Source organism: Pseudophryne corroboree, chromosome 6 (genome assembly GCF_028390025.1).
Source record: "Pseudophryne corroboree isolate aPseCor3 chromosome 6, aPseCor3.hap2, whole genome shotgun sequence".
NCBI classification, from domain to species: domain Eukaryota; kingdom Metazoa; phylum Chordata; class Amphibia; order Anura; family Myobatrachidae; genus Pseudophryne; species Pseudophryne corroboree.
This window is the reverse complement of record NC_086449.1, coordinates 331,077,420-331,094,503: the sequence shown is the minus strand read 5'-3', so window position 1 is coordinate 331,094,503 and position 17,084 is coordinate 331,077,420. Positions and strand designations below refer to the sequence as shown.

At 44.7% G+C, this 17,084-nt stretch overlaps 1 protein-coding gene across 1 annotated transcript in view; it reads right to left on the bottom strand.

Moving 5' to 3' along the window:
- Positions 1 to 494: 494 nt before the first annotated feature.
- LOC134934561 (protein ERGIC-53-like) overlaps positions 495 to 17,084 on the bottom strand; it is a 177,053-nt gene continuing 160,463 nt past the window's right edge. Inside the window, exon 17 of the mRNA XM_063929976.1 lies at positions 495 to 936. Within this exon, the coding sequence (XP_063786046.1) occupies positions 900 to 936 (37 nt within the window). The 3' untranslated portion in view covers positions 495 to 899. The remainder of the gene's footprint in view (positions 937 to 17,084) is intronic.

The following is a 17,084-nucleotide window of genomic DNA, read 5'->3' as shown; positions in this document are numbered from 1 at the left end:
AATGCCAGGATGATCTAAATATAACTCAGCCTTTAGACGCAGAGGGCGAGGCTCCTGATTATGCTGATGTGATTGCTGTATCAAACATCTGCTGAATTTATCAATAACCTTAGCTAAGTATACAATCAATTTATACACACTATTTAAAGATGCAAGTTGTTTGTTGAAGTACTTTTCTGGGAATCCACCCATCTGGGTCTCCTCGAATTTAACCCACCTGTAAAAAACGTGGGGAAGGAAGTCCGTGGAAGGCTGTCTTCTCTTGTGGCTGTTTGAATGTAAAAGCCTACCTCAGAGACATACTGCTGACAGGGCCAAGGGAAGCCTGTCCACATGCTGCAGATGTTGAATTAGTCTTTAAAGTGAGCTCCCCCCCCCCCCCCCCCCACACTACACACTTTTTTATTACACTTCATGAGTTTTGACTGTACCTGGAATGACTGGAGCTGAATGAAGGAATGTCTGGCATTAAAGAAATGTTTTTGACTAAAATATCATCCAAAAATGCCTCTTCAGGCCATTTATTAAATGTATTGCTGAAAAGCAACAGGATGCACAATAAATCTGTATAGGCATTTGTGATACAGAGAAAAAGGAGCGAGCAAATGTTATACAATATCGTTATAGATTTTGATCATGTTGAAATTACATAAACACGTAAGCAATTATTTATCCAAATCCACTAAATCTATTGCCGGTTGCTAGATATAGTGGAACTATTGACCATCAAAGATAATCCACTGTTTAGTGTTACACCATTATTCTCTCTATTGCACAATATAAATCCTGCAAAATAATAATTTGCTCCATTTAATCTAGTCTCAGTCTCCAATCCCAGGAAGTTCTTCCCTTCGGGCATGGAGCACAAGCCCAGACTGTAAATAATTTCCTTTCTGACTTCAGAATAACTTCTTAGAGCCTGAATGTCTTTGGGTTCTAAGGAGGAGAAAAAAAAAACTATTAAGTGATTATTTTATATTTTTTATTACACGCAACACAGGAAATAATAATAATAATAATAATAATAATAACAACATTAAAATAAACAGTAAATCAATTAACAGCTTAACTCCTTTTCTCATTTATTTTCCAATCATTCATTCTCGGTAGATGGTGTTGGCTGTCAGGCTCAAGCTATGGAATGTTACCATACCGATTTTTGTGGGACGGTCTCATTTCGGGCGGGTCCCATCCCAGGCACCAGGGTCTCGTGGTGGTGGTGGTGGTGGTGTGTTGGGAGGCCACATGCTTTGAATAGATGCCGTGCATATGGCGTCTATTCACTGCAGAGAGGGACTGGTGGAATGATAAAAATGAGTGGTGTGACACACAGGTACGGCATTTCCTGTGAGGACACGCCCCTTGTTACAAGGCCACATCCCTTTTTTTTAGACCTATCTGCATTTCAGAAAGTTGGGAGGTATGTGTTATGCTTTCCAGAACTTGCTACGTGCAGTTACATCACAGTCCCATAGAATCCAAGGACTGTTGTTCCTTGGGTCCACAGCACATATCTCCGATATATGCTATGGGCCTTTTTTGATACTTATGTATTGCAGATATACCACGTTTTTAGGATTGAGATACATCCTTATCCCAGCCTTTTATAGACATGGAGGAGCAGCACCACAGCATTCAGACTGAAGTTCCCCACCTTTACACAAGATCATAAGTATCAGAGAAGGGAATGTGTGTGTGTGTGTGTGTGTGTGTGTGTGTGTGTGTGTGTGTGGGGGGGGGGGGGGGTGAGAGGGCCAAGCTACACACAGCGGTGCTCAAATAAATGACGACAAAAACAACAGTTCCCAGTGGGTAAAGGCCAGACATACTGTAATGTATCTCCATACAAACAGTGAAGACTTGACCCCCACCTTCTCCATAACACAGTTTACATGAATCTGTAAAAGGAATGAGATCTGGTGTCCTCTGGTGCAGATACTAGGAATGAAGACATTTTTATTTTTATATTATTCCTCATAGTCTGCTAGTACATTCCAAGGTGGAAATTTAAGTTACTAAATTTAAACTGTGATTTGGAATATGTATTTAAAGAGGCAATCATACATGTCTTTGGGTTTTAAGATGAAGTTATGCATATTTGCCTACTTTTAAACAATTTTACGGAGATTGTGAAAGCAACACTTGTGCGTGTGGCGTTAAAGTGGACATTTACAGCTGCACCTGAGCTTTCGGGGTCATTCAGATGTGCTCGGAGTTGCTATCACTGCTGCTTCCAAGGAGACGCCTCCTGCTGCAGTAATGATCCGAGCTGCATCCTAGGATGCAGCATTGGATCTCTCTCCCACCATGGAGCGGTTTATGGCACCCTCTAAACAGCGGAGACATGCCTCCATTTTCACAAACGGGGTCCATTACCTCCCCCCGAATGGTAGCAGACTGTCAATCACTGACAGTCTGGTGCCGCCCTGCGCCCTATTTCACGGGACCCATTCGCGCACCCACTGAACAAGTCTTGAGCATGCGTATAGTACTGAAAATCAGTATTTTGCAATGATGGTCTCCCACATGATGATCCCCATTGTTGCTCGTGTGGATATAAACACTGATTCTGTTCAGATGGTTCCATATAAGTGGCCATGAGAAACTTATTTGGAAATGCATGTACAGTATACCTATGCAACATTGTGCCTTATAACCAATGTAGGGAAATAACCCTCATGATACAGTTTGAATGTATATAGCTCTGATTTCTGTTTTTCCAAGTATAAAACAGCTACATAATGTGGGTAAAGTGCAATCAGGGAGATATTCAGGGAGTCAGGGAGATTGCTACTGTATCAGGGAGTATTACTGACATTCAGGGAGAGGTTGTCAACTATGAAGTTATGTCACCGTTGCCTACCCTCCTGGAACGTCTAGGTGGAACCTTTGGGAAAAGGGACCTGTGGGGGTGTGCCCAGTACTCTCCAAGAGTGCTGGACACAAGAAACTGGGCATGACCAAAGGAAACTGCAGCCCATGGTGGGACAGCAGGACAGCTTTTCTTCCAGCAGGTCATCCTATAAGTCACCGTTCGCCCTTACAAAACTGATCAGTAGAACAAATTGCCATAGCTACGTCTGCAAAAAATAAATAATATATAGCGTCCCCCTCCTGGAAGCATTTGGTTGCTGCTCGCTCACAAGAGACTGCAACCTGATCTATTATTGAGGGCCAGGTAGTCTCCTAGCTCCATCGGGGGTCAGAGGACAGAGAGGGATGAGACTGTATGCTATAAATGTTCCATAGCCTCTGCTGTATAAATCACGTCATATAACTTTGATTTCCATAGTATTCACATGTTATTAATTATTAATAATAGCTTGAATAATAAAAAAGGCGTGTAACTAAAAATGTCTAGGTCCCTATAAAAAGACTGGAATGGGTGTCTAGTCTATTAACACTATCATAAGGTCATATTCACCAGATTCAATAAAACAGCGTACTAATTGCATAAGTAGTAATCTGGCATATTGCTATGAATTATATGTACAGTCATTTTACTGTCATTAATTTCCTTTGCATACAGTATACTGCCTGGATACATTAAATCAAACCCATATTACATCTGTACCTTAAGGCACATTTCTGCCTTGGAGACAAGACACCCTGTGCTGCATGAACTGTTATGACTATAGTTAAGCAAATCCCTAAGGAATATTTGTCAGCACCACGTCTTCTTACAGATAATCAGAAGATTACACGTCATACATGCAGGGGATGGCACCTTTAATAGCTACATGTGAATAAGAAAGAAACATTCTGCCTCTATTTTGATGAATAGTTTGTTAAGGCAGTTTATGTTAATCTTTGGCCTAAAATATCAAAACACATTTGTGATTTAAATTTTCCTTGCATTTAGAATGTCTTGTGTCTAATCGACTTGTTATTCCAAGACCATCTGTCACACATTATCAGAGGCAGTTCCATGAATGTATTATATGTGTCAAGTAATTCCTCTCAGCCTAGCTTGTCTTTTTAACAGTAACTAAAAAAAAAATGCTTCTGTCACTTAACCTTTATATATCTCTGTAACACATGATGGAAAGAGATCCACACCTGCTTATTCTTTCCAGGTCCATATTTCAGATCCCCCATCATCGGAATATGTGACACCTTTTTTTTTTTTACACTCCAGCTATTACACGTACTTGTACTTCTGACACCTAGAATTCTTAGCTCCTGCTAAACTGACATTTTCTCACCAATCTATTTCCTACAGTATTTATCCCCACCTTAATCATCACCTTCAGTGATTAAATATAATATGTGCCAAAGAAAATTACTCAACCCACAGCGGTGATAATAAACCATTCATTGGCAGTCTTGTTTTTTGCACACTGGTGTTTAGTCAGTATATGATCCATACTACCATATATTGTGTATTTGTCTGTAATCATTTGTTGCAAATATATCATAATATATCACGTGTCATTGCATATAAGGAATCATCAGACAACTACAAAAATCTGTTTGCAGAAAATCAGAGGTGTGTAAGATTGGATCCCATAGCTTTCTGTTCAGGTAGTGGGTCGCTATGATCAGCAGATATGTCCGCTCAGAACCTCTTCAATACGGCTAGCCAGCAGAGTCGGACTGGCATGTCAATCTGCTGTCTCCCTCCTTCCCTAGCCGCTGCTGTAAGGAGGGACACAGAGGGCACAACGCGCGCCTCTCCTGTGTCCCTTCTGCATCTCCAGCATGTCTATTAAATTAAGTGCCCGTTCATGCACTCTGATTGGCTCATGAACCGGCACTTCATTTAACAGACACGCCGCAGACGCAGGAGGGACACTGGAGAGGCGCGCGCCGTGTCCTCTGTGTCCCTCCTTCACAAAACAGCGGGGAGCGGGGGTGAGCTGTACCTGGGGGAGTATATGTGTACCTGGCACTTGGGGGGGCATATTTGGCATTGGGGGCATGTGTGTACCTGGCACTGTGGGGGAATATCTGACACTGGGAGCACAGCCCTAGCAACAAGCATTACCCCCTAGCAGCAAGCATGACACCCAGTGCATGAAACCCCTGGCAACGAGCATGACACCCAGTGCATGAAACCCCTGGCAACGAAACCCCTGGCAACGAGCATGACACCCTGAGCATGAAAACCCCTGGCACCGTGCATGGAACCAAGAGCATGAAACCCCTGGCAACGAACATGACACCCAGTGCATGAAACCCCTGGCAACGAGCATGACACCCTGAGCATGAAAACCCCTGGCACCGTGCATGGAACCAAGAGCATGAAGCCCCTGGCAACGAGCAGGTAATTTAAAAGTAATTAGAAGCCTTACTGTAGGACTTAATGTGTAATGGGCATTGCGGTGTGTGGCATAATGTATCACGGACATTGCGGTGTGTGTCATAATGTGTCACAGGCATTACGTTGTGTGGCATACTATATCACGGGCATTGTGGTATGTGGTATAATGTCTCAGGGGCATTGCAGTGTGGCATAATGTATAACGGGCATTGCGGTGTGTGGCATAGGGTATAACGGCATTGCGGTATGTGTCACAGGCATTACGGTGTGTGGTATACTATATCACGGGCATTGTGGTATGTGGTATAATGTCTCAGGGTCATTGCAGTGTGTGGCATAATGTATCATGGACATTGCGGTGTGTGTCATAATGTGTCAGGCATTACGGTGTGTGGTATACTATATCACGGGCATTGTGGTATGTGGTATAATGTCTCAGGGTCATTGCGGTGTGTGTCATAATGTGTCACAGACATTGTATGTGCTATAATGTATCAGGGGCATTGCAGTGTGTAGCATAATGTATAACGAGCATTGCGATTCCTGTCATAATGTGTCACAGGCATTACGGTGTGTGGCATAATGTGTCGGGGGCATTATGGCGTGTGCATATTGTGTCATGTGCATTATTGTGTGTGGCATAATGTCTAAGGGCCATTACAGTATGTGGCATAATGTATACTGGGCATTACTATACGGAGGAAAAATGACAAATAATGTAAGGGGCATGAATCAGGATTATTCTTCTTTCCTGTGGTGGCCAACGTCTGGGCGTGCAGGTTGCAAAACTGGGGTATAAGGTAGTCTTTTCCTGCAATGCCACGCCCCTTTATGTGAAGCCACACCCATTTCAACAAATCCACGCCCCTTTTTATGCGGCGCGCGCGCCTTCGGCGCACGCAGGTTTATCCCTTTACTAGTGACAATTATGGGGAGGGAGGGGGGGGGGGCGCCGGAGAATTTTTTGGCTTGGGGGAGAAAAATTTCTAGTTACGCCAATGATGATAATGTACTAGATTAGTAACAGCACAGTCTGAAACCTGATGCCTAGAAGAGGGGGTGGGCCCCCAGGCAGTAGGGCCCACCTGTGGTTTTCCCTGTACCCCTATGGGCCAGTCCAATCCTGCTAGCCAGTGACAGCATACATGCACCAATGCACCAACCAGCAGGATTTACATTCTGTTTAATAGGTCCCATGATGTCGGCTTAATTCAGTAAAAATCAACCAAGTCAGCCAACATCAGCTGAGCACATGGCTAGCTATAGGCACATCTTGTAGTATAAGCTTATAAAGGCATTTAAAATATTTAAAAGGAGGTCCAGTCATATAAGGCTCTTACTTAAGATGGCCATACACTAGGTCGATATTGTGTACGAGTACATGATATCGACACATCGAACGCCCCATTGACTGCACATTGTGCATGTTTTGGGTGCAATTACTATGTGATGCGCGGCCCCACAGGTCGCACGTTGCATCAACTGTACAAAGTCAACGATCGACCTATCATACGCTGGGGAGCTGGTAGGGGGGCTTGTGGGACTGCTGGCATCTAATGCGAGTCATCCTAGTGTATGGCCAGCATTAAGGCCTCCACATATGGAGCAATGTGTCCTCCAGTGACACATCGCAATCGATGGGACCCAGCGGGGTGCCGACATCGGCAAGTGCGCACACACTTGCCCATGCCGGCAATGACAAGCGATGGTGGGGGAAGGGGAGAGCCATGCTGCATTTGGCAGCATGGCATCGTTCGCCACCTCAGATCTTTCTGAATGTTCAAGAGATCTGAGGAGGCAACGAACGAACCGCAGGTGCGCGTATCATTTACATGCGCACACACGGACTTATTTTTAAACGAAGTGACATTCCGATCAGTCGGAAATGCCCACATCATTTTAAAAAGTCTTACTGTGTGTGGGCACCTTTAAATTCAGGCAAATGAAGCAACATTAACATTTGTAACCAGTGATTTATTGTATATGAAACATCTTATCCATTGCTGAAATATGAACACAGGGGTTCCTTTAACTCTTGAAACGCATACAGCAGTGATAAGTAATCTATAACTACACTTCTTATCGGATTATAGGTTTCAGCATGATTGGGGAAGCTATCTGAAATCCTATTTATCAATTCTAGCATTTATATATATATATATATATATATATATATATATATATATATATACATATACATATATATATATATATATATACACACACACATGAGGACAAATTTCACTATGGCAAATCCTCACACTGAGACTGGGCAAGGACATCCCTTTCAAGTCCACTCCTAAAAACATTCATACTCATGTTATATCCCCTTAATAAAGCATACAAGAGCAGTAGCCTAGTGAAGGTGAAACAGTAGGATTTATGGTCTTGCCTTGTTAAATCCTTTTTGTTCGACTCCATAAGGGGCACAGGAATAACATTGGGTATAGCCTGGTGAGGAGAGCCTGGGTACCAAACAGTTAATCTTAATTATCCAGCATCCCAGGTTCCCCTCTCCCCTCTCCCCTACCTCCAGTCCATGGTCAGCCAGACCAGTTAGCAAGTCTATGGCAAGAAGCGAGGAGAAGGAGAGGTAGAAGGAAGACCGGCATACACTCAAGAATACAAGCACAGATGCCAGGTGCAAAGAAACCGGTATGACTGAAATAACCCCTGCAAGCCAGGTGTGTTCCTGTGCTCGCTATGGAGTAGAAGAAAAGGATTTAACAAGGTAAGACCATAAAACCTACTTTCTTTTTCCTTCACTAGGTGGCACAGGAATATCCTTGGGACTTCCTAAAGCTTCCCCCTATGGGTGGGGATGCTCCTGAGGTGCACTAAGAACCCCAAAGGCAACATCTGCGGGAGCGAAGGTATCAGAGGCATAGAAATATGTGATTGTATTATGCAGCTGCGGGTTGTGGAAGGAGAGTGTACAATCTCCCAGGAATACGCACCGGAAGTCACCAACCCAGTTGTTGGTGCTGCCGCCGCCGGCACTGGGGTTGCTGTAGTGGCCATGAGGGCGTTCTCTAGGACACCTTTCACTGCCCACTCTGGAAAATAGAACAGGGAACCACTTAAGAGCAGTCTCCCTGTAACAGTGCCTGCTTCTGCCAGCACCAAGCTGAAAAGTGGCTGACCATGGACCAAAATTAACTGTTTGGCGCCCAGGCACTCCTCTCCAGGCTATACCCAAGGTCTTTCCTGTGCCCCCTAGTGAAGAAAGAAGAAAATAATTTTCATAATATTATAGTAATAAACTGTGCCTACTCCTGTGGACACGTGGCTCTACTTTGAGATGTGCATTATGATTATGTAAACCAGTATACATAATGAAAGCATGCAGATATATTAACACCCAACAATAACCCCTGGTTTACCGCGCGGTCAAAAAGCTGTTTTATTGAAGAGCTCCGGGTGTGAAACCTGGAGATATTCCCTGCGCGACAAATCCTGCTTTCAACTGACTTCCTAAGAGGCCATATTTATACATGTTTATATACTTTATTAAACTGTAGCAAATAAAACAATCTTTCATATTGTGATAGGCTATAAATACATAATATAGTTTAATAAAATTTTTCGCTGTGGCCGCTCACTTTTTTATATTGATGTACAGTATAAGATTTACATCATACATGCTGCAATGTTTCCCAATAGAATGTTGTACAAATAGAAACAAAAATGAAAGGGTTTTTTTTTTCTCCCCCTAGATTTTACCAGGCATCCCATACACTCTTAAATTCTGTGTGATCTACATTATGAAGTGGTTAATATAATATCTCAAATGAGAATGGAAGGGATGGGAGGGAGAGATGGAAGGGATGAGAGGGAGGGAGGAAGCAGGAAATTTTCTTTTCTCCAGATGGAACCCCTAAATAAAGCACCATCTGCGACCAGAATATATTAATGACAGTTCTGGCAGGTGTCTATGCTAAGCAGTCGTTCACTTATCACTTTGTACAGATTGTTATAGGGATCCTGAAAGGTGTATGTTACTGACAGGGCTCTACCAGGAACATTCTGGCTAACAGATCATATATTCCTTCCTGGACAATATCACAGAAAATAATAGAATGGCACAGTTGTTACCAGAAATATAGGGTGCATGGCATAACAAGGAAACAGCTGTGATCATTACGCAGCATAATAAAGTGTAGCATTGCCTGAATACCGGATATTAGAACGTATACTTTTTTATTACTTGGCCAGATTAGCAAGGGAGATTATGGAGCCAACCTTCCAGGTCCTCTTGTAAATTACGGACACTCAGAGATTAATATTTGTAGGAAAACTAGATCCGCTCACTACCAGCCTCTACTGTGCACTAATTTCTTCCTTGTCTTTCTGTAAGTACGCTTCTGTGTGTCTATGTGTCTCCACTAATAAATCTCTTATTGCCACAATGTAAAAATAAATATTGTAGCTGTCAACGCAATTGAAATTAGACATTTTACTATTTATTTTATGTTTCGGTTGTGTTTTTTTTCTCTATTTCATATTGCTATATAATTGTTTCTGATACTGTGATGTAAGATCTGCTATCTGACTGCCAACAGTGGACCTGATTCAGTAAGGATTGCAAATTACTAAGTAGCAGAATTTGCAATCTTTGGGATCGCCCAGCATGCTAACAGCCGCCCCCCTTGACCACGTTAAAGTTGTGGTGCGACCACAATTTCAGCGTGATCGCTAAAAATGAGGGCCATTTTAGTGATAGCAGCGCACCCCTATCTCGCCCACCGATCACGCCATGCCATGCTCCTGTTTTGATGCCACGCCCCCACAACACTCTGTCTCAGCCTGGGAAACAGAGCGCTGCCACCCCCCCAGCGAACGCCTCTGCCTGATTGACAGGCAGAGACGATTGCATTTTCTAAAAATGCGGGTGCACACACAGGACAGGACCTGCGCATGCACGCGCATCTTTTTACAATTTTTTGCAGTTGGATCGCGTATTGCGATCCAACCTGACTTGGACCCATTGTCTGTTATCGGAGATTCACACTCAGGGACATATATTTGTTGCCATATTGTGGAATTAAGTAAATTACAGTCTGAACTATAAAACTGTAGATGGGCATTCTTATGTACAGCTCATGTATTATATTAAAGAATTCACCCATTTAAACTATTTTAACTGAAAATGCATTGCCGAAAAATGGAATTCAGATCCTAATAGGGTTTATTACAAGAGCATTCATCCTACTCAGCAATGGATAAATACATTGTCTACATGGTGAATGGTGGAAGGATATCCCTACTATTACAAGCCATGAAAAATGAGTATGGGGCTAATTCAGGTTGGATTGCAAATCGCGATCCAACCAGAATTTTTGCATTCGCCTCACAGGCACATGCGCAGGGCCAGTCCTCCGCATGCGCCCGCATTTACTGCAGGTGAGCCGCAGTAATTACAAACGCCTCTTCCTGCTTGACAGGAAAAGGTGTTCGCGGGCAGGAGGGGGGGCGGCAATGATCCATTTCCAATTCAGAGACAGAGCGATGCAGGGGCAGCAGCAGGGAAATGGGGGCGGCGGATGAAAACGGGAGGCGTGGCATGGGCATGATCGGGACAGCAGCGTGACGTCACACGCAGCCGCTCTGATTAAACAGATGGCGGCGGGCCTCCTGCGACAGCAGGAGCAATCCACAATTTCAGCGATCATGCTGAAAGTATGGTGTGATCGCAATTTCAGCACGATCGCAGTGGGTGGGCAGTGGGCTGCATGCTGGGCGGCCTTGCCCTGCGATGGGCGGCCCCCAGCATGTGAGCAAAAGGATTAGCAGAATTTACAATCCTTAGTTAATAGGGTCCTATATTAGGAAGTCTATGAGCTCTGTTGATATGCACATTAAATCTCAATATTTTATATTAAATAACATTTCACCCCACGTGAATAAGCACCACTCTGATTTAATTGTACTTGTCGTTTACATAAATCTATTTATGAAAAATTGCCTGTTGCAAGATATGCAATTTCATCTTTAGTGGCACATTTCTCAATGAGTGATAAAACTCGTTGCGTATGATAAATGTTGCTCCAGCCATTTTTATAACACATTACAATTAGGAATTGAACACATGACAGTTTGGAGCTGATAGGCTAGGGCACCATTTATCATACACTACAAGTTTTATCATACACAATGAGTTTTATCACTCGTTGATAAATTAGCCTTAGTTCTGAAATCCAGCACTTGGAACCCCCTTTAGAAATCAGACACTTGTCTATGCCTGGACAACTTACTGAACTATGGGCCTGATTCACAGTTGTATGCAAACTGGATGGTTTGCATACAATTAAGAAGGTGGGAGGACTGCGCATGCACGGTTTCAGCATTGTCACACATAGTGTTGCTGAAAATAGGGACGTTTTATCCACATTCTTGGAGTGCTGGGGCCAGTGTCTGCGTCTTCCAAGCTTGTATGGATATAATTGGTCCTGTCTTTGCAAAAATTGTTCAATGCTCTTTGCAGACAGGCATTTTTCCTGGACCCCTAAAGGAAGCAATTGTTAGACCTCTTCTTAAAAACCTAATTTAGATCCCGACTGCATGACCAACTACAGACCGGTATCAAACCTTCCTTTCCTAGGAAAGGATATTGAGAAAGTGGTTGCAAATCAACTGGAAACCCGTCTGACAACCCATGATATTTTCGATCCATTCCAATCAGGATTCAGGAGAAGACATAGTACTTAAACAGCCCTGGTGTATGTGTTAAATGATCTTCTGATGGCAAGAGACAGATGTGACTGTTCAATATTAATCCTTCTGGATCTCTCTGCAGCATTTGATACCATGGACCATGGGCTTCTGCTTCAGCAACTGATACATTTTTGTGGACTGGATGGCACAGTCCTAAGCTGGTTCAAATCATTTCTCACAGGCAGGTCACAGAGAGTATCATCTGGAGAATACTCATCACGATCAGTGCCATTGCCAAGTGGTGTCCCACAAGGTTCTATTCTATCCCCCATACTTTTTGCAGTATACATGCTTCCGCTGGGTGAAATAATCAGGTGCCATGGCCTGGTCTACCACTGCTATGCAGATGATACACAGCTGTACTTGTCCTTTGCTCCGGGCACTGATTATTATTATTATTATTTATTATTATCCTTTATTTATATGGCGCCACAAGGGATCTGAAGCACCCATTACACAGTACATAATAAAATTAGCAAACAAGAAAACCGCACTTACAGTACATGACAAAATAGAGCAGGTATAGAAAACCTGGGGTTAGGTGCCATCAAAGGGAGTATGGAGTATAAGATAGTGTAAGTAAGAAAAGGAAAGGCACATGAGGAAAGAAGTCCCTGCTCTTGCGAGCTTACAATCTAAAACAGGGGTGTCAAACTCAAATTCATCGGGGGCCGCATCAGCAGTTTGGTCCCCATCAAAGGGCCGGTTGTATCTGTAGGTCTATCCAAAATTTACCGCTCCACCTGCCTTATATGTGCCCAGCCATCTGCCCCCTTTTAAAGTGCCCAGCCATGTGCCCCCTTTTATAGTGCCCAGCCATGTGCCCCCTTTTATAGTGCACAGGTCCCCATTTTACACATTGCGGCAGGCACAGGTCCCCATTTTACACATTGCGGCAGGCACAGGTCCCCATTTTACACATAGCGGCAGGTACAGGTCCCCATTTTACACATTGTGGCAGGCACAGGTCCCCATTTTACACATAGCGGCAGGTACAGGTCCCCATTTTACACATTGTGGCAGGCACAGGTCCCCATTTTACACATTGTGGCAGGCACAGGTCCCCATTTTACACATAGCGGCAGGTACAGGTCCCCATTTTACACATTGTGGCAGGCACAGGTCCCCATTTTACACATTGTGGCAGGCACAGGTCCCCATTTTACACATAGCGGCAGGTACAGGTCCCCATTTTACACATTGTGGCAGGCACAGGTCCCCATTTTACACATAGCGGCAGGTACAGGTCCCCATTTTACACATTGTGGCAGGCACAGGTCCCCATTTTACACATTGTGGCAGGCACAGGTCCCCATTTTACACATAGCGGCAGGTACAGGTCCCCATTTTACACATTGTGGCAGGCACAGGTCCCCATTTTACACATTGTGGCAGGCACAGGTCCCCATTTTACACATAGCGGCAGGTACAGGTCCCCATTTTACACATTGTGGCAGGCACAGGTCCCCATTTTACACATAGCGGCAGGTACAGGTCCCCATTTTACACATTGTGGCAGGCACAGGTCCCCATTTTACACATTGTGGCAGGCACAGGTCCCCATTTTACACATTGCGGCAGGTGGTGGAAGGAGGGAGAGAGAGAGAAAGAGAGGAAGGGAGAGCGGCTGACTTACATTTGAAGCGGTTCTCGCCGCTCTTCAGCCGCCTCTCCCTCCTCGTCTGCGCGGCTCCCTTCTCCCTCCTCCGACGGGGTTTCGTTGAATGACGCGTTTGCGCCGTGACGTCACGACGCAATCGCGTCATTCCGTGAAACCCCGCCCCCCCCCGAGCTGGGCACTCGGGAGAAGGGGGTTTCATGGCGGCGGCACCGCGGGCCATCAGACGAGGTCTGGCGGGCCGGATTTGGCCCGCGGGCCTTGTCTTTGACACCCCTGATCTAAAAGGTGAGGGGCTAACAGACCAGAGTGACACAGACGGGGTAGACAGTGAGCATTGACAAGAGGGTTAGGAGGAGAGTTGACTGGGTTCGGTAAAGAAGTGGGTCTTGAGAGCCCGTTTGAAGTTTTGTGGAGAGTCGGATGGGGAGAGGTAGAGGATTCCAAAGATAGGGAGCAGCACGTGCAAAATCTTGTAGGTAGGAGTGGGAGGAGGTAATTAGTTGGCAGGAGAGACGGCGTGCCAACTAATTAAAGAGAGATAAGGTCAGAGATGTAAGAGGGAGAAGAGTGGGTGAGGGCTTTGTAGGTGAGTGTGAGAAGCTTGAACTGGATTCTGAATGGGAAGGGTAGCCAGTAAAGGTCCTGCTAGAGAGGGGATGTGGATGTAGTACGTTTGGTGAGGAAGATGAGATGGGCAGCAGCATTGAGGATAGATTGAAGTGGAGAGAGGCATTTTTGAGGGAGGCCAGATAGGAGGAGATTGCAGTAGTCTAATCTGGAGATGACCAGTGAGTGAATGAGGGTCTTAGTAGTGTCCTGGGTGAGAAAGGGTCTGATCCTGGAGATGTTTTTGAGGTGGAAATTACAGTTTTGAGAGGTACTGAATGTGTGGTTTGAAGGAGAGGGAGGAGTCAAGGATTACTCCAAGACATCACACTTGGGGGCTAGAGGAGATAGTTGTGCTATCAATGGATAATGAAATTGTGGGAGGTGAGGTTATGCGGGAGGGAGGGAAGATGATCAGCTCAGTGTTAGACATGTTAAGTTTAAGAAAGCGCTGGGACATCCAGGAGGAGATAGCAGAGAGACAGTTGGAGATACAAGTGAGGAGAGCAGGGGAGAGGTCAGGGGAGGAAAGGTAGATTTGAGTATCATCAGCGTAGAGATGATATTTTAAGTCAAAAGAGCTAATGAGCTCACCTAATGAGGATGTGTAGAGAGAGAAAAGGAGAGGCACAAGAACAGAACCTTGAGGGACACCTACTGGTAGAGGAAGTGGGGGGGGGGGGGTGGAGTCATGAGAGGAGACAGAGAAGGAACAGTAAGAAAGGTAAGAGGACAGCCAGGAGAGAGCAGTGTCACGCAAACCAAGGGAGTAAAGGATTTTCAGGAGGAGAGGGTGGTCTACAGTGTCAAAAGCAGCAGAGAGGTCAAGGAGAATAAGCAGAGAGTAGTGGCCCCTAGATTTCGCAGCAAGGAGGTCATTGCAGACTTTCGTGAGGGCAGTTTCAGTGGAGTGCTGAGGACAGAAACCAGACTGGAAAGGGTCAAGCAGTGAGTGGGAAGAAAGAAAGACAGTGAGGCGGTTGTAGACAATACTATCAAAGAGTTTGGAGGCAAAAGGGAGAAGAGAGATGGGTCGGTAGTTGGAGAGATTGGTTGGATCAAGGGTAGGATTTTTAAGAATTGGGGAGACAAGTGCATGCTTGAAGGCAGAAGGGACAGTGCCTGATGAGAGCGAGAGATTGAGTAGATGGGCAAGATGGGAACAGGCAGAAGAAGAGAGGAAGCGGAGAAGGCGGGCGGGAATAGGGTCAAGACCGGATGAGGACCATGACTTCCTCTCCAGATATAGGGAAGAAAGATGTCAGAGTTGGTAGGTGGGAAGGAGAGGGGGGGTTGAGAAATGGAGGAGGGAGGTTGCTCAGGTTCTGGTGGGATATTATGTCCTGACGAATGAAGTCAATTTTGTATGTGAAGTAGGTGGCAAAGTCAAAGTAGAAAGCGAAGAGGGGAGTTGAGGCGGGGGTGGGCAGAGGAGCGAGTTGACAGTGGCAAAGAGGCACCTGGGGTTTGAGGATTGGGAGGAGATGAGGTTTTTGAAGTAAGACTGTTTTGAGAGAGTAAGTGCAGCAAAGTAGGATGAGAGCATAAAGTTGTAGTGGAGGAAGTCGGCCTTATTGCGCAATTTCCTCCACTGATGTTCAGCGGTACGTGAGCATTTTTGCAGATATCTGGTGCATTTTGTGTGCCAGGGTTGAGGTGTCGATCTGAGAGAGTGAATAGTGGATGGTGGGGTGACAGAGTCAAGAGCAGAGGTAAGGGATGCATTGTAGAGGGAAGTAGCTTGTTCAGGGCAGGAAAGAGAGAGAATAGGAGAGAGCAGCAAGTCAAACAGGGAAGATAGGGAAGTGGTGTCAATAGCCTGATAACCCAATAGCAACCCTAAATGGCTGTCTAGCTGAGCTCCAGGAGTGGATGAGCGCCAGCTGGCTGCAACTGAACCCAGATAAAACAGAGGTGCTTATGATAGGACCGCAACATCAAAGGACAAGACTGCAGCATAGCCAACCAAGTGGATTTACACTCAGGAATTCAGAATTACAAACCACTGATCATGTGTGGAATCTTGGTGTTGTCCTAGATGGTGGCATGACACTTAAACATCAGATATCAGCCACAATCAAATCCTCATTCACCTGAGGAACATAGCCAGAATCAAGCACTTAATTCCCTCAGATTATCTGCCAAAAATCATACATGCATTTGTATCATCTTGATTAGACTACTGTAATGCCCTCTACCTTAGTCTCCCAGCAAAAGAATTGCATCACTTACAGCTGGTGCAAAACACAGCTGCCAGGCTGTTAACCAACCAGCCCCGTTCTAGCCACATAACACCCATACTCTACTCCCTTCACTGTTTGCCTGTAAAATGGCGAATCATCTTCAAGCTTGGCTTACTGCGTTTCAAAGCATTACATGACCAGGGCCCAAGGTACCTGAAGCAGTTTCTGATCCCATACTGCCCCACTCGATTACTGCGATCTGTAGATGAAGAACTTTTAGTAGTATTTAGAATCTCCCATAATTCATCTGGGGGTCGAGCTTTTAGTCATGCAGCTCCGACTCCATGGAACTCACTTCCCCGCACAGTGCGAGAGGCCCCAACTGTAGAATCCTTCAAAAGTAGACTCAAGACTTTCCTGTTTACTCAAGCATTTCCATAATGTCCCTTTAGTATCTTCATGCTTCTGTATTCTATGAAAAGCTGTTCTGTACTCATTATTTTCTGTACTATATTATGCTATGTATCTGTTAAGTTCCTTGATTCCTGTTGAAGAAAGAGTGCTATATAAATAAAATTATTATTATTATTATTATTATTATTCTAACCCAGCAGCATGAACAGCCTGGCAATCCTGAGTAACCTGAGGGCTACTCAGATGGCTGATCAAACAAGTGATCTGATGCTGAGTTTTTGAA